Source organism: Pelecanus crispus, chromosome W, assembly GCF_030463565.1.
Source record: "Pelecanus crispus isolate bPelCri1 chromosome W, bPelCri1.pri, whole genome shotgun sequence".
Lineage (NCBI taxonomy): Eukaryota > Metazoa > Chordata > Aves > Pelecaniformes > Pelecanidae > Pelecanus > Pelecanus crispus.
This window is the reverse complement of record NC_134675.1, coordinates 17,115,030-17,133,618: the sequence shown is the minus strand read 5'-3', so window position 1 is coordinate 17,133,618 and position 18,589 is coordinate 17,115,030. Positions and strand designations below refer to the sequence as shown.

General features: G+C 42.8%; 1 protein-coding gene across 2 annotated transcripts in view; it reads right to left on the bottom strand.

The window, feature by feature from the left end:
• LOC142596463 (transcription factor RFX3-like) overlaps positions 1–15,732 on the bottom strand; it is a 107,193-nt gene extending 91,461 nt beyond the window's left edge. For both annotated transcript variants that reach the window (XM_075725576.1, XM_075725577.1), the window contains exons 1-2: positions 15,616–15,732; positions 1,828–1,925 (exon numbers count right to left, since the gene is read on the bottom strand). In XM_075725576.1, coding sequence (XP_075581691.1) covers positions 1,828–1,925; positions 15,616–15,732 — 215 coding nt within the window. The remainder of the gene's footprint in view (positions 1–1,827; positions 1,926–15,615) is intronic.
• Between the last annotated feature and the right edge of the window lie 2,857 nt (positions 15,733–18,589).

Below are 18,589 nucleotides of genomic sequence, written 5' to 3'. Positions count from 1 at the left end.
CAGCCAACTCATGTTTTCCTTTCCTCCTCACTGACTGGCCCTAGTTGCTGTTTTCATGTGTAAATGATCTCTTGGGAGGGCTTGAGGGTTGTGCTGGAATCAGGCTAGCACATGGCCATAAAAGGAGAAAGAAAGAATATCCCTGTTAATAGTCATAGAACATTTTCCATTCACACCACAGGTTTAGTACTTGCTCCTTTCTCTGTTTTAATAGGATAGCTTCCTTCAACCATATATCCTAGGCCCTGTATATGGAATAAAATAGACTGTTCATAGATTAGGTACTAGAACCCAGAGTTGATATAATTAATAGTAGAAGCAGCAGCTGCAAGGAGATGCCCTATTTAGGACCACCTGGAGCACATCCATTAGTCTTTGGAACATTTAACATATAAATAGGGTAAACCAAACATAATCCTCTACTTAATATATTTGAGCTATAAATTCAGGCAGAATTTCATGAACTGCAATAAACCACACACTCCCAAGATCACTGCTCAGTTTCAAGTCCATAATTGAAAGAATAGAAGTACTAGAGCTTTTAAAAGAAAAACTTATACAAGCATGGATGAAAAAATATATTTTCTTTTGTCTCAACAGTTCAGTGTCTTTGGCTGACATTTTTCAAAAACAAGTTAGCCTGATAAGGCATTCTACATAGAAATTTTCAATCTTAATTTTCAATCAATTACAGTTTAACAATGTTATGAGTGACTTCGAGTTTTTACAGTATCTTAAACAAGGACACATTGGTCATTCTTAATAATAAGACACATTTAGGGCAGAAGATTAATTAGATATTATAAGAGCAAAGAAAATCAGGCAACAAGAGATTGTGTGGGAAAAGGTTAACTGAAGAATGAATTTGGCAAAATATGCCAGTGGAGAGGATGCTGCAAGTGCTAACATCAGTCTCTGAACCCAATAGCGTTGTTGACTTTTTTGTGCCAATGCCAGATTATCATCAATACATATTTGCGGACACCAAACAAGTTTTCTACAGGCCTTTTGCTTCTTCCTTAACCTTATAACACATCAAAAGTATCAAGGGGATATATTTAGAGGTAACTGGAAAAAGAGGGAGAGAAGGTCCTCCCTGAGCAACTTCAAAGTTAGCCCTACTCTGAGTGTGTGTGTGTGGGTTATACCATATAACCTCCAGAGGTCTCTTTTGACCTAAATTATTCTATGATTTTAAGTTTGCACATAGGAGAAAGGAACTTGATGGCAGAAAAGCATATTCATTGAAGCAAGAAAAGCACAGGAAATAGAAGAGTCTAAGAAAGAAGCAAAAGGACTTATTCTCGTTCCTCTCCCTTTCTTCCTTCCTTTGGAAAAAAATTAAATATGTATCTCATTGCACTAAACACAGTAAAGAAATTACATAATTGTTTTCTGTAAGTAATGACTGCAGCTGCCTCAGCAATTTAGGAAATTGCCAGTAGAATTTCAACTAGAAGAATAGGAGGCCCACATGAAGACTTCTTTATTACACAGATGATTATATTATGACAAATTGAGATAATCCTTCCTATCAGCATAACTTAAAACTTGTCCATAAACTTAAGGTTTTTTCCCCAAAGAACAAAACGCTTCACACTGTCCAACTGTAACAATTACCTGAATTCATTTTAGATGAATTCAAGTGATGTGAATTCAATTTGTTTTCACCCAAATAATGATTTAAAATGACAAAAAATAAAGTTTTTGTTCAAACATTTTTCTTTGCTACTTAAAATACAGTAGCCCATATGATGTCATTAAAAGAATGTGCATTTAACTTCATATTTTAGTAAACGTTCTAATTTTCATCAATAACCAACTTACATAGTTCCATTTGTGTAGACTGTGTCACTTCCCTCCACATACTGAACCTGGGCTGGGTAGACATGCTGTACCTGTTGCACAGTCTGTACTTGCTGTACCTGTAAACAAGAACACCAGAAATATAGGATAGTTTACCTTATAAAAAGAATGACTAGTGCTTCAGTGCATCTAATAGCTTCTAAAAATACTCTCAGTCATGGGACATCCCTGTTCTCACAATTATTAAATAACACAGAATGTAATATTGTGCTGCAAAGTCTGTAATATGCTAAGTAGAGTACTAACATTGGAGATGCATGCCCTTGAGAGTATGGGTATTTTCAACGCCAAAAACAGAACCATCTGGAAAGCACAAGAACTGTATGCTACACATCAAGCTTACGAACTGTATTTAGTAAGGAAGAAAACTTCAATTGGTCATCTATATGGTGCTTTTCTGTTTTTTTTTTTTTCTTTTTACTCCAATTTACCTCTACACAATACAAGCCTCTAAATCACAACTTACATGTGCTGTTAACAGGCAACCTTTGACCTGTCAGAGTAGGTCCTAAAAAAATTCAGTGTAATCCTAGAAGAGTCTGGTTCTCATGCATGTGATGCATCATCTACAAGAGCTATTTAAGAACATTTTAGTTAGAACACCTTCATCATCCTCACTACATTCTATAAAATTCCTACTCCTTCTTTTCCACCATTAACTCATATACTTCGAAACGAGATTCTAAACTTCATTGTTAACCTAATGTATTGGTTTTGGCTGGGATAGAGTTAAATTTCTTCATAGCAGCTTGTATGGAATTATATTTTGGATTTGTGCTGAAAACAGTGTTGATAATGCAGGGATGTTTTAGTTATTGCTGAGCAGTGCTTACACAGAGTCAAGGCCTTTTCTGCTTCTCACACCACCCTACCAGCGAGTAGGCTGGGGGTGCACAAGAAGTTGGGAGGGGACACAGCTGGGACAGCTGACCCCAGCTGACCAAAGGGATATTCCATACCATATGACGTCATGCTCAGCAATAAAACTAGGGGGAAGGTTGGCGGGGGAGCCACTGCTCGGGGACTTGCTGGGCATTGGTCAGTTGGTGGTGAGCAATTGTTTTTATTTGCATCACTTGTCTTTCTTGGGTTTTATTTCTCTCTCTCTCTGTTGGTTTTTTTTTTTTTTTCCTCATTACCTTACAATTTATTATTACTACTACTTTTTAGTTATTAAACTGTTTTTATCTCAACCCCCAAGTTTTCTCACTTTTACCCTTCCGATTCTCTTCCCCCATCCCGCTGAGGGGGGAGTGAGGGAGCGGCTGTGTGGTGCTTAGTTGCTGGCTGGGGTTAAACCACAACACCTAAGGAAAAATTTATATGAAAACCTTAATTCTGAAAAAAACCACATTACTTTAAATAAGACTGTTCAAGTGTGACAGAAAAACAGATGTTTCTGTCAGTCAGCAGTAATGAGATGTACTCTTTTTGATGGTTAAATAGAAAAATCAGCAGTTTGCTGATTTCCCATGTGAACCGTTACATAAATTGACATTGGCCTGCCATCCCTTAACAGTGTTTCCGAGCTATAATTTCCCAGATTCAAAAAATACATCTCTTATCATTAAGGCAAGATAAAACTATGTACAGAATTTTGATTTTAGATAAAAGTGTTTGCATTAAAAGTACTAATAAGGTTAAGAGAAAAATACCAGAGTAAAATAAGTAAGGATTTATAAAACCCATTTAAAATAAAAAAATATAATCAAGTGCAGTGCCTTAAAAAAAAAAAAAAAAGAGTTGGATATGCAAAGCTTTCTGTTCTCAGAGAAAAAAAATCATCTTAATACATTAGTAAGACTGGAATACTTTTGGAAAGCAGCACATACTGTGATGTTGATATTTAGATAAATGACCGATATAACTTCATGACTATGTTTTTCATATGTTAAATCTGATTTTACATTAAGCTCCAATTTTGATTAACAAAAGTGTGTATGTCCAGTTTAATGATACAATTATTTCTGAATGCTATGGTCATAGTCTATGCTGAATAGGAAGATTTGTTTTGTGTAACTTTTGATGCATGGATAAACCTTCTAAAATCAATTAGACACTTGTTTTTAATTTTACTCTTCAAATTCTTCTGTATTGCATGACATAAACCATAAGGTCAGTGAGATGAATTTAAAATCCTTATAAGCTTGCTACCTCATACTTAAGAGTGCATGTTAAAACAGGAATGATACATGAGTGGAAAATTGTATTTGAGGAAACATAAGACTAAGAGAAATTCTGCAGGATGTTAAGTGGCATTTAATTATGCTCCTCACTTTTTGGCACGGGATATGTTTCCAGCCATCCGGTGGTTGCTTCCACCATGGTGAGCACATGGCACTTGCCTTGGCGGGTCTGTGGGAGTGTGATGTAATCAATCTGCCAGGCCTCCCCATATTTATATTTTAGCCATCGTTCACTATACCCGAGGGGCTTGAACCTCTTGGCTTGCTTGATTGCAGCGCATGTTTCACATTCATGAATAACCTGTGCAATACTGTCCATAGTTAAGTCCACCCCTCGATCAGGAGCCCATCTATATGTTGCATCCCTTCCTTGATGGCCTGAGGCATCATGGGCCCACCAAGCTATAAATAATTCACCCTTACGTTTCCAGTCCAAATCCACCTGAGCCACTTCAATCTTAGCAGCCTGATCTACTTGCTGGTTGTTTTGATGTTCTTCAGGGGCCCGACTCTTGGGTACGTGAGCATCTACGTGATGAACTTTTACAACCAGGTTCTCTACCCGGGCAGCAATATCTTGCCACAGATGGGTTTGCCTCTGCGCTGCCAGTTGCTCTGCTTCCATTGCTGCAACCACCCCCACAGGGCATTTGCCACCATCCATGAGTCAGTACAGAGATAAAGGACTGGCCACTTTTCTCTTTCAGCAATATCTAAAGCCAGCTGGATGGCTTTCACCTCTGCAAACTGACTCGACTCCCCTTCTCCTTCAGCAGTTTCTGCAACTTTTCGTATAGGACTCCATACAGCAGCTTTCCACCTCCGATGCTTTCCCACAAGACGACAGGACCCATCAGTGAACAGGGCATATTGCTTTTCATTTTCTGGCAATTTATTATACAGTGGGGCCTCTTCAGCACGTGTCACCGCCTCCTCTGGTGATATTCTGAAGTTTCTGCCTTCTGGCCAGTCCATGATCACTTCCAAGATTCCTGGGCGACTGGGGTTTCCTATTCGAGCCCGTTGTGTGATCAATGCAACCCACTTACTCCATGTAGCATCAGTTGCATGATGTGTAGAGGGGACCCTCCCTTTGAACATCCAGCCCAACACCGGCAGTCGGGGTGCCAGCAGGAGCTGTGCTTCAGTACCAACCACTTCCGAAGCAGATCAAACCCCTTCATATGCTGCCAATATCTCTTTCTCAGTTGGAGTATAGCGGGCTTCGGATCCTCTGTATCCCCGACTCCAAAACCCTAGGGGTCGACCTCGAGTCTCCCCTGGTGCTTTCTGCCAGAGGCTCCAGGTAGGGCCATTCTCCCCAGCTGCGGTGTAGAGCGCATTTTTAATATCCTGCCCTGCCCGGACTGGCCCAAGGGCTACTGCATGAACTATCTCACGTTTAATTTGTTCAAAGGCTTGTTGCTGCTCAGGGCCCCATTTGAAATCGTTCTTCTTCCGGGTCACTTGATGGAGAGGGCTTACGATCTGGCTGTAATTTGGAATATGCATTCTCCAAAAACCCACAACGCCTAAGAAAGCTTGTGTTTCCTTTTTGCTAGTTGGTGGGGACATAGCTGTTATTTTGTTGATCGCATCCATTGGGATCTGATGACGTCCATCTTGCCATTTTATTCCTAAGAACTGGATCTCCTGTGCAGGTCCCTTGACCTTACTTTGTTTTATGGCAAAACCAGACTTCAGAAAGATTTGGACTATTTCCTTTCCCTTCTCAAAAACTTCTTCTGCTGTGTTGCCCCACACAATGATGTCATCAATGTACTGCAGATGTTCTGGAGCTTCACCCTGTTCCAGTGCTGTCTGGATCAGTCCATGGCAAATGGTGGGGCTGTGTTTCCACCCCTGGGGCAGTCGGTTCCAGGTGTACTGAACACCCCTCCAAGTGAAAGCAAACTGGGGCCTGCACTCTGCTGCCAAAGGGATGGAGAAAAATGCATTAGCGATGTCAGTTGTGGCATACCACTTGGCTGCCTTTGACTCCAGTTCATATTGAAGTTCTAGCATGTCTGGCACGGCAGCACTCAGTGGCAGTGTAACTTCGTTTAGGCCACGATAGTCCACTGTTAGTCTCCACTCCCCATTACACTTTCTCACTGGCCATATGGGACTGTTAAAGGGTGGGCGAGTCTTGCTGATCACTCCCTGGCTCTCCAGTCGACGAATCAGGTTATGGATGGGAATCAGGGAGTCTCGGTTGGTGCGATATTGCCGCCGGTGCACTGTTGTGGTAGCGATCGGCACCTGTTGTTCCTCAACCTTCAGCAACCCTACAATCGAAGGGTCCTCTGAGAGACCGGGCAAGGTGGACAACTGTTTACTTTCCTCTGTCTCCCAGGCAGCTATCCCAAAAGCCCACCGGTACCCTTTTGGGTCCTTGAAATGCCCTCTCCTGAGGTAGTCTATGCCAAGGATGCACAGAGCATCCGGGCCAGTCACAATGCGGTGCTTCTGCCACTCATTCCCGGTTAGGCTCACTTCAGCTTCCATTACAGTTAGCTGTTGGGATCCGCCTGTCACTCCAGAAATACAAATGGGTTCTGCCCCTCTATAGTTTGATGGCATTAGGGTACACTATGCACCAGTGTCCACCAGAGCCTTATACTCCTGTGGGTCTGATGTTCCAGGCCATCGAATCCACACAGTCCAGTAAACCCAATTGTCCCTTTCCTCCACCTGGCTGGAGGCAGGGCCCCTCTAACACTGGTCATAGTATTCGTTGTTCACTCCTTGTAAATGTGAATCAAAAGTCCCTTGATTAAGATCGGAAGTAAAATTAGCCCTCTTACTCTGTCTGGGGAACTGCTCACTGGAAACTGGAGCTGCAATTTTCCTGGGAGAACCGCCTTTTGTAATAGTTTTTCCTTGCAACTCATGCACCCGTGCCTCTAGGGTCGAGGTGGGTTTTCCATCCCACTTCCTCAGGTCCTCTCTGTGATCACGCAGGGAAAACCACAGGGTGCCCCGTGGTGTGTATCCTCTATATCCTCTCTCTTGAGCATAGGGACGTTGACTCCTAATGGCTGAGATAGTGGTCCGTACAGGTGGGGAGTAGGACAGATCCTCTCTGAGTTGTTGGAACTCTTGGCATATTTTTTCAGACAGTTTTTCCACAGCCGAGACACAGGCCCGTAGGGAGGAAGAGATACTTTCCTTGTATTCCCGGAGTAGTCTAGCCATGTCATCCACCGTTGGTGCCTCGTCATCTTTCCAGGCCAGTATTGCCAACGAGTTGGCATACGATGCTGGTGTGCTCTGTACCACCTTCTGCCACATGGATTGTGTGCACCTGACTTCATCTGGATCTTTGGGTAACTGCTCATCGTTCAGGTCACTATAAATCACCTCCAGCACGCCTAATTCCCTCAAGTACTGGATACCCTTCTCTATGGTGCTCCATTTGCTTGGGCGGTATAACACATCCTCCTTGAAGGGATACCTTTCCTTCACGCTTGACAGAAGTCGCCTCCAGAGGCTGAGTTTTTGCTCCTTGTCCAATTGCTTTGTCAATGCCCTCTTCCCTGGAAAGGGATCCCAGCTGCTTGGCTTCCTTACCCTTTAAATCCAGGCTACTGGCCCTGTTATCCCAGCATCGGAGCAGCCAGGTGATGATGTGCTCACCTGGATGACGACCGAAATCTTTTCGCATATCTCACAGCTCACTCAGGGATAGGGATCGGGTGGTCACCATCTCATTTATGGGTTCTTCCTCCTCTGGTTCTCGTGATGGCCCTGGTTCATCTTCATCCCTTACTAAACGAACTGATTTCCTCATGTATTTTTTCTTCTGTATAGGGGCAACTGATACCGGCGCGGGTTGGTTCTCTGGTTTAGCTGCAGTGTCTGTCACTGGGGTTTGAGTAGCCGCAGTGCTCGTGGCTGTGGTTGGAGTAGCCGCAGTGCCTGGGGCAGGGGTTTGAGAAGCTGCAAGGCCTGTAGTGGGGGTTGGAGTAGCCGCAGGGCCTGTAGTGGGGGTTGGAGTAGCCACAGTGCTTGTTGTTTTGTCATCAGATCCAGAGACCTTCTCTTTCCCTTGAGGGTACTGAATAGTGTTGACCACGGCTCGATAGGCATGGGCCAGCCCCCAGCATGTTGCAATGATTTGTGTCTCTCTGGAGCTACCAGGGTGACAACATACTTCTTCCAAATACTTTACTAATTCTTCAGGATTCTGCACTTGTTCAGGGGTGAAGTTCCAAAGCACTGGAGGTGCCCACTGCCCTAGGTACTAGCCCATACTATCCCACACACCCTGCCACTCATAACTATCCAGCCTTGGGGTAGCTCTCTGGATGATATTTTTAAACTGCTTACCTTTATCAAAACGGAAACAACATTCCCAAGAAGTATCAATAGAAGTATCTTAACTGCCCAGGGGTGTTCCAGATACTGAAAAGTTGTTGTAATGAAGGAGGAAACATCATAGAAGAAGGCAGCAAAGGTGCCATTCTGTATTTCCTCCACAACAAGCCTCTCAGAGTAAGAAGTATAATTGCTAACTCTCTCCATGAGGTAGTACCCGAAGTACAGTAGTGACTTCTGTATGAAACCCAAATACCAAAGTATGCTGAAGGTCAGGGTTTTGATGAGGAGCCTCCCAAGCAAAAGATCATGAATCACTGCAGAGCATAGCACACTACACAAACTGACAACAAGCTTTAACCCGTGCTGCAAAAAGAAGAACATGGCGCAGATCAGATGAACTAATATCGTGACCGGCAACTGTTAACAGACTCCTTAATACACTCTGGGTAATCTGTTGTTATCTCAAACCCTTCGTGGCCCCACATTGGGCGCCAAAAAGGACTGTCATGGTTTAGCCCCAGCCAGCAACTAAGCACCACACAGCCGCTCGCTCACTCCCCCTACCCCAATGGGATGGGGGAGAGAATCGGAGGAGTAAGAGTGAAAAAAACCACTCCTGAGTTGAGATAAGAACAGTTTAATAGTTGAAATAAGGTAAAATGATAATAATAATATAATAATGATAATAATAACAACAATATACAAAGCAAGCGATGCACAATGCAATTGCTCACCACCCGCCCACCGATACCCAGACAGTTCCCGAGCAGCGATCGCTGCTCCCCGGCCAACCCCCCCCCAGTTTATATACTGAGCATGACATCATATGGTATGGAATAGCCCTTTGGTCAGTTTGGATCAACTATTCTGGCTGTGCCCCCTCCCAGCTTCTTGTGCACCTGGCAGAGCATGGGAAGCTGAAAAGTCCTTGACTAGCATAAGCAGTACTTAGCAACAACTAAAAACATCAGCGTGTTATCAACATTCTTCTCATTCTAAATCCAAAACACAGCACTATGCCTGCTACTAGGAAGAAAATTTACTCTATCCCAGCCAAAACCAGGACACTTACTTTTGCTACTTTTTACTTGCACATGTATAGGTTTCTCCATTCACCATTCAAGGTGCCAAAAATGACAATTGCTGTGTTGCTTGAAAACACCTGTGAAACCACTTCCACTACACTCAGAAGGGAATCTTAGTTGTTCATTGAAGACTTTTTTTTTTTTTTTCTTCATTTGGAGCACCATATCAGACTTTTATGAAAGCCACAGTTATATTGTCAGTGTGCAAAAAGAAGATTTATTTTAGCAGAAAATAATTTAGACATTGAGAAATTATCCCCCCCATAACTACAGGAAAGGATCTTTAAAAATAACTTATTTCTTCTGAATTTTTCATCTTTACCTGAAGTAGTCTACTCCTAAAGCGTGTGTACATAAATTCAAATTTCAAATTTAAGCAAATATATAATATATGCAGTTAATTTTTCAGAGCAAAAACACTCAAAGAGACTGTTTTAATGCCTGATAGCCACTTCTTCCTACAGTGGAAAAGCACCTATCTTACCCACATTCTTCATCACATTTCCTAGTGGTATACTAGATTCACATCTTTATTCTTCCTTTTCCTTACCCTACACATTCAATTCCTTTAAAATTCCTGACCTTTTCTCAACACTTTCATCATCTATCCTTTTCTTTCTAAACCAGTATCTCCTTCATAATCACTGCAGAATCATCTGCGTCGGCTTTCACAACATATGCATCACTTCTTCAGTCTATACAAAATATTGCAGCAAACTCCTCTTCCTTGGCCAGGCTGATCCCCTAACTTTCCTTTCTGAAACCTTACATGACTTCTGCTTTCAAAATAAGACTCGACAAAAAAAATACAATCCAATATAATCACAAAATAGTCCAAAATACAGATGAAATATTCAGTGAAACAAAATTATTGGAAATAGTAACACTGAAAGATAAGTAATATCTTATTGAAAATATATGCTGATATAAACTATATCTAGTTTTTAAAAGTTTTAAGCAAAGCTTAAAAAGAGTTAACCACACTAAGCCTCCTAGAAAGCTTAACTAAGTCCAAGCATCACAGAAGCTGCATTTACAAAGTTAGTATAATATTAGAAAGACCTTATCCTAATGGGCCCTGATAGGATGCACCCATGAGTGCTGAGGGAGCTGTCTGATGTCATTGTGAGGCCACTCTCAATAATCTTTGAACAATCATGACAATTAGGAGAAGTGCCCTAAGACTGGATGTGAGAGACTGAAAGAGTTAACGTCTCAAACATTGTGGTGAGCAAGTTAAAGCCTGCATAGAGGCAAGTTAAGGTCTCCATGGCGACAAATTGGGGTCTGCATAGCACCACAGGTGAGAAGCCAATTGGGGCAGAGCCAGGAGGTTTGGGAGGCTGTCGGAGGATGGCAGTTCTACCTTCTGATGGCCGAAGGTCTTGCGAAGTTCATTTGAGGAAAGGGCTCGTGACCACCACCCCCCGCCATGGCGCCTGTGCAGAAGATGAAGAACATTCTGGAACAAGCCTCAAGGGGGGGCGAGACTAGAGGCGAGGAGTAGCCTATAAAAGACACAACTCCAAGGAGCCATGTGCGTGTCCCTGCCACCGGAGAACTCCATGCTGCTGCAGCTCCAGACTTGCCTCTCCCACCTGGTGCTGGCACAGCCAGAGGCCCTGCGCTCCAAGAGCGGTGCACCCACCACTGGAGGATTGCCACATTTACTATCGGGATCCAAGGGTGGTGATATCTCTCTCTCCCCTTTTCTTCTTTTTCCTTTCCTCTTATAAGTATTTCAGTTAGAATCCGTGTTGCCTATCGTTGCACTTTCCTGGTTCAGGTTGCCTACCGTTACACTTTCCAAGTTCAGGTTGTGTTGCCATCAATAAAGTGTTTTAATCGATCATTTGGTGTTGTTTCATCTTAGTTTAGCCCAAGGGAATCACAGGACCTCCACTGGGCAGCCCAGTTTGGATTGTGACACTGGAGGAAAGCAAAAATCACTCCTGTCTTCAAGAAGGAGGACCCAGGGAACTACAGGCCAGTCAGCTTCATCTAAATCCCTGGGAAGGTGATGGAGCAGCTAAGCCTGGGAACCATTTCCTGGCACATGAATGACAAGAAAATAATCAGGAGTAGTCAGCATGGATTCATCAAAGGGAAAGTCATGCTTGACAAACTTAATAACCTTCTACAACGAAATAACTGGCCTGGTAGACCAGGGGAGAGCAGTGGATATAGTGTACCTAGCCTTCAGGAAGGTCTCTGACACCGTCTCCCATAAGGTCCTCATAGACAAGCTGTTGAAATATGGGCTGGACGAGCAGACAGTGAGGTGGATTGAAAACTGGCTGAATGACTGGGCCCAGAGGGTGGTGATCAGTGGCACAAAGTCTAGTTGGCCAAGAGAGCTGAGGCTGTTTGGCCCAGAGGTTCAGGGGGGAATCTCATTATGTATACAAATACCTGATGGGAAGGTGCAAAGAAGATAAAGCCAGGCTCTTGGAAGCTCTTCTGTTGGAAGAAAGGGAATGTTGTGCCCATTTTTAAAAAAGGGAAGAAAGGAGGACCCTGGGAACTACCAACCTGTCAGTCTCATCTCTCTGCCTGGGAAGATCATGGAGCAGATCCTTCTAGAAGATATGCTCAAGCACATGTGTCCTGGTTTCGGCTGGGATAGAGTTAATTTTCTTCCTAGTAGCAGGCATAGTGCTGTGTTTTGGATTTAGAATGAGAAGAATGTTGATAACACGCTGATGTCTTAGTTGTTGCTAAGTACTGCTTATGCCAGTCAAGGACTTTTCAGCTTCCCATGCTCTGCCAGGTACACAAGAAACTGGGAGGGGGCACAGCCAGAATAGTTGATCCAAACTGGCCAAAGGGCTATTCCATACCATATGACATCATGCTCAGTATATAAACTGGGGGGGGGGTTGGCCGGGGGCAGCGATCGCTGCTCGGGAACTGTCTGGGTATCGGTGGGCGGGTGGTGAGCAATTGCATTGTGCATCACTTGCTTTGTATATTGTTGTTATTATTATCATTATTATATTATTATTATCATTTTACCTTATTTCAACTATTAAACTGTTCTTATCTCAACTCAGGAGTGGTTTTTTTCACTCTTACTCCTCCGATTCTCTCCCCCATCCCATTGGGGTAGGGGGAGGGAGCGAGTGGCTGTGTGGTGCTTAGTTGCTGGCTGGGGCTAAACCATGACAACATGGAAGACAGGGAGGTGATTCGAGACAGCCAGCACGGATTCACCAAGGGCAAGTCCTGCCTGACCAACCTAGTGGCTTTCTATGAAGGAGTGACTGCATCAGTGGACAAGGGAAAAGCAATGGATGTCATCTACTTGGACTTCTGTAAAGCATTCGACACAGTCCCCCACAACATCCTTCTCTCTAACTTGGGGAGATATGGGTTTGATGGGTGGACTGTTCGGTAGATAAGGAATTGGCTGGATGGTCGCATCCAGAGGGTCGTGGCCAACGGCTCGATGTCCACATGGAGACGTGTGACAAGTGGAGTCCCTCAGGGGTCTGTACTGGGACCGGTGCTGTTTAACATCTTCATCAATGACATAGACAGTGGGATCGAGTGCACCCTCAGCAAGTTTGCAGACAACACCAAGCTGAGTGGTGCGGTTGACACACCAGGAGGACGAGATGTCATCCAGAGGGACCTGGACAAGCTGGAGAGGTGGGCCTGTGTGAACCTCATGAGGTTCAACAAGGCCAAGTGCAAGGTCCTGCACCTGGGACGGGGCAACCCCCAGTATCAGTACAGGCTGGGGGATGAAGGGATTGAGAGCAGCCCTGCGGAGAAGGACTTGGGGGTACTGGTGGATGAAATCCACTGGTCCTTGCAGCAAAGAAGGACAAATGCATCCTGGGCTGTATTACCAAGAGTATAGCCAGCAGGCTGAGGGAAGTGATCCTTACCCTCTGTTTAGCACAGGCGAGACTGTATCTGGAGCCCTGTGTCCAGTTTTGGGCTCCCCGGTACAAGAGAGACATGGACATACTGGAGCGAGTCCAGCAGAGGACCAGCAAAGATGGTCAGGGGGCTGAAGAACATGACATATGAGGAGAGGCTGAGAGAACTAGACCTGTTCAGCTTGGAGAAGAGAAGGTCCAGGGGATACCTTTTTGCTCTCTACAACTACCTGATGGAAGGATACAGAGAAGATGGAGCCAGACACTTCTCAGAGGTGCACAGCAATAGGACAGGAGGCAATGAACGCAAGTTGTAATATGGGAAGTTCTGATTAGATATTAGGAAAATACTTTTTTCCATGAGGGCGGTCAAATACAGGAACAGGTTGCCCAGAAAGGGTGTGGAACCTCTATCCTTGGAGGTGTACACAACTCAATAGGACAAGTCCCTGAGCAACCTGATCTAATTAGACCTGCTCTGAGCAGAGGGTTGGACTGGATCACCTCTGGAGGTCCCTTACAACCTAAATTTTTCTACGGTAAATTATCAACCATACTAAAATACAGTTTACTGGTGGATGAAATAGCACTACCAGTTATGTTGTGTCGGCCAGCTCCTCCTTCCGTCTCCTTGGAGATATTTAAAAGCCATCTGGACATGTTCCTGGGCAACTGGTTCTAGGTGGCCCTGCTTGAGCAGGGGCTTGGACAAGATGACACCCAGAGGTCCCTTCCAACCTCAGCCATTCTGTGATTTCAGCCAGTTATTAACTTAGTAGGGATGATCTTTGAGCAAGTACACAAAGATAAGTGTTTAAATTCATGTTAAGTGCCCAATGGTTAAATATTTTGTTGAAACATTGTTTGTCGTTTTTTTTTTAAGGGGAGGGGTGTAAGCAAATGTATTCCGAGGTACATTATAATATAAGTAGAAGTGATATTAATAGAATTATGAAACATTATGAATTGAGTCTGTATACCAGGAAAAATTATTAGTGAAATGTATGAGGCAGTTAAACAGCATTGCAAAGAACGTGCAGAAAAATTCATCACCTTAAATTTTAAAACTAAACTTAACAAAATGCTAGAAATTTTAATTTAGACAACAGTGATTCACTAGCACAGAAACAGACTTACATAATTTAACAAGTTATTCTCAGTTTTGATATTGTTGATTTTGAAACTGTAAAGCCAACATATATTGAAAAAGAACATCAGATTTCACCCAAAGAACCTAAACCACTGACAGCTGAATGGAGGGGAAGTGGAGAGGGAGGTGATGATCTCTTCTCCCTGGTATCCTGCGACAGGATGAGTGGGAATAGTTCAAAGCTGCATCGGGAGGTTCAGACTAGATAATAGGAAGCATTTCTTTACTGTGAGGGTGGTCAAACACTGGAACAGGCTTCCTAGAGAGGTGGTCAATGCCCCATGCCTGTCAGTGTTTAAGAGGCATTTGGACAATGCCCTTACTAACATGCTTTAACTTTTGGTCAGCCCTGAGCTGGTCAGGCAGTTGTACTAGATGGTCATTGTAGGTTCTTCCAACTGGAACAAATTAAAAATAAAAAAAAAAAGCAGCTAAATTGCACATACTAAAGGAGTCTTGGACATAAGTCATGGCTTTTCACATTCAGTTCCTGTTTTCCAACTCCACTTCCCTCCTTAATTTCCCCATGCACCACTTCCTCTAATGTTGGTGGGGCTGCATAGGTGATTAATCATTTTCACAGAAGTGTGTGCTGAGCTGGCTGCTTCAGAAGCCCCTTTAATTCTCTGGCAAATCCAAATTACGCATTACATATGGTTTTACTTCAAATACCTTTCTGCAGTTGTGCAAGAACCTGCAGGGAGTCCAGCTTAGAAGTACAAAATTACATTGCTTTTGTATTTTAAATCCATATTGTATTTATTTCAAAAATTCCATATTCCTTATCAACCTTTCAAAGGAATAAATGTGACTATTCAATAACTTGAATGAATGTAATTTTTCATGAGATATTGCACACATTTCATAGTAATCTACTTTTAGAATCATGCATATGTATTTCTGGTGGTTGCCAGATATTCTAGTTCAAGAAATAAACCCTGAAAACTGCATGTCTGCTTATGTAGCTATTTTAGTTCCAGCAAAATAAAATTGAATAAAACAGTGAAAAAGAGTTGCTTTTGCAGCCTTGTACAAAATCAGTTCTTCACTACACTGTTGAAATGCATCATTCTGTCTTGCCAGGGTTTTTTGTTTTCCCAAAATTAACAGACACCTACCTGTTGCTGAACCGGTACCTGCTGTACTACCTGTGTGGGCACTGCTGCCTGGCCAGCCACAGATGCCTGTAAAGTCACAGTCGAACCTGTGTCCGACCCAGTCTCTGATGTCTGCATCGTGGTCTCTGAATAAAATTAAAATGTAAAATTAAAAGTTCAGCACAAACTTCTTTGCTTTTTGTCACTTATCCTTATTCAGATCTTAAAAGAAGAATATTCACCCAAAATCCAATCTGGGGATTAGCTAAAGATTGTTTCATGTACTATTACATGAGTACATGGAGATACTTAATTTATTTTTCCTTTTTTAAAATGCTGCTTTGGCCTAAAATATTAGAGAATTCATATTATATATTATTGCTTTGTCTAATCTAAGGTCTGCTTAGAGCTTGCAGCGCATCAGGAAGAGAATACTATAAGCTTTGGACTTCATGAATTTTTTTCTAACAGTTTACAGTCTGCTTTGTAACAGCAAATACATTTATCAAGTCAGAAGCAAGGTGCATACAAACCTACTTACTGCTTTGAGGTAAAGAACTTTTAGAAAAAAAGTCCATTCACAGGCCTGATTCTTCTCTAACTACACTTGTATACATTAGCTGCAACTATTGTCAAATTTTGAGAGGAGACTCAAAACCTTATACCATATTAAGACAACACACTTTAAGCTACCTATATGCACAAACATAATTAATTCTAGAAGCTGCACATATAAATCTTTACTTCTTAATTAAGCACACCTTCACAAAAAGACTTGCAATAATCAATGCAATTAAACTGAACACTGGAAACATTTCATACCAACTCAACACAATTCTAAAGAACTAAAAGAGTAATTTCTATAGTAATCACAATACAAGTAAATTACAGTACCTCCAATATTGTCAGCTTTCAGAAAGAACTAACATACACTGAATAAAGTGTACTGTAAGAACACAATGGGTAAAATATGCAATACAAGAAAGAAATTTCTTTCCATTTTCTTCCCTGAAACGGTTCAAATCCTGATGTACTGAAATATTTGAAATTTTCTCTTACCTTACTTGCACTCAAAATGTCTTATTTAATAATGTAAATGAACAGAAACTTTTCTCACTTATTTATGTGACTTCAGGAACAACTCATAGAAGTCAAAAATAAGTCAAAGTCCTCCCATCAGCTTGTAATTGACTACCCATTCTTCAACACTGTCCTTCCTCTGGTTTACTGAGTTGCACTATAAATTCTTCATATTCAAATGCAGAGTTAAAGCTCTAGCAGGTGACAGAATGAGGGGCTGCAACCTGAAAATAAGACCCTGAACAGCATTTTAAAGGTCATAGTGAAAAAGTGATTCAAGTAAGCTTGCTTTAGCAGAAAGTGTTAATGTAATCACTGGAATTAAAACCAGGGATTTTACCCCTATTAAAATAGTGAGGCACACACTAGAAAAGTACATGAGATTGCGGCACTGACATTTTTAAGAGGAATATTCAAAATCTGGATAGAGCACAGAAATGGTCCAACAACGATGGAAAATGCCTTACAAAGAAAACCTATTTGACACGCCAGGAGGACGAAATGTCATCCAGAGGGACCTGGACAAGCTGGAGAGGTGGGCCTGTGTGAACCTCATGAGGTTCAGCAAGGCCAAGTGCAAGGTCCTGCACCTGGGACAGGGCAACCCCCAGTATCAGTACAGGCTGGGGGATGAAGGGATTGAGAGCAGCCCTGCGGAGAACGACTTGGGGGTACTGGTAGATGAAAAGCTGGACATGAGCCGGCAATGTGCGCTTGCAGCCCAGAAAGCCAACCGAATCCTGGGCTGCATCAAAAGAAGCGTGGCCAGCAGGTCGAGGGAGGTGATTCTGCCTCTCTACTCTGCTCTGGTGAGACCTCACCTGGAGTACTGCATCCAGCTCTGGGGCCCTCAGCACAAGAAGGACATGGACCTGCTGGAGCGGGTCCAGAGGAGGGCCAAAAAAATGATCCGAGGGCTGGAACACCTCTCCTATGAGGCCAGGCTGAGAGAGTTGGGGTTGTTCAGCCTAGAGAAGAGAAGGCTGCAAGGAGACCTTATTGCAGCCTTCCAATACTTAAAGGGGGCCTACAGGAAGGATGGGGAGAATCTTTTTAGCAAGGCCTGTTGTGACAGGACAAGGAATAACAGATTTAAACTAAAGAAGAATAGATTTAGACTAGACATTAGAAAGAAGTTTTTTACAGTGAGGGTGGTCAAGCACTAGAACAGGTTGCCCAGAGAGGTAGCAGAGGCCCCATCCCTGGCAACATTCAAGGTCAGGTTGGATGGGGCTCTGAGCAACCTGATCTAGTTAAAGCTGTCCCTGCTCACTGCAGGGGGGTTGGGCTAGATGACCTCTAAAGGTCCCTTCCAACCCAAAGCATTCTATGATTCTATTTAGAATATCAGAAAGAAGACTGAGGATGACTTATACATACTAGGAATTAGAGAATTCCTCAATCTTGCACAGAATCACAGAATTGTTTAGGTTGGAAGGGACCTCTTGAGATCATCTAGTCCAACCCTCCTGCTCAAAACAGGGTCACCTAGAGCAAGTTGCTCAGGGCCATGTCCAGTTGTGTTATCTAAAATTTGTTATCTAAAATTGATGCTACTATAGAATGTCCATTGTAAAGCCCTACTCTGTCTATGCCTTGTTTGTTTAATAGATTGCTAATGACAAATTGTCCAGGAACAGGACACAAGGTGATGTATTATTGTCTTGACTAGTAAACCATGAAGAGTTACTAAGGATCTGCCAAGAAGGAAAGTAGGGGAAAGGTAATTTCGGCAAGGGGAGATTGCGACCAACGCCTCAATTAAAAACTAGAAAGACTACCCCCCCACACTCTCCTTGAGCATGCGTAGTAAGTTAAAATCATACTGTACCTTTAAATTTAAGTGAAGAAGATATGAACCAGTAAGAGACAAGTATGCTTGGCTAATTTAATGATTATGTAGCAGATAGGTGTG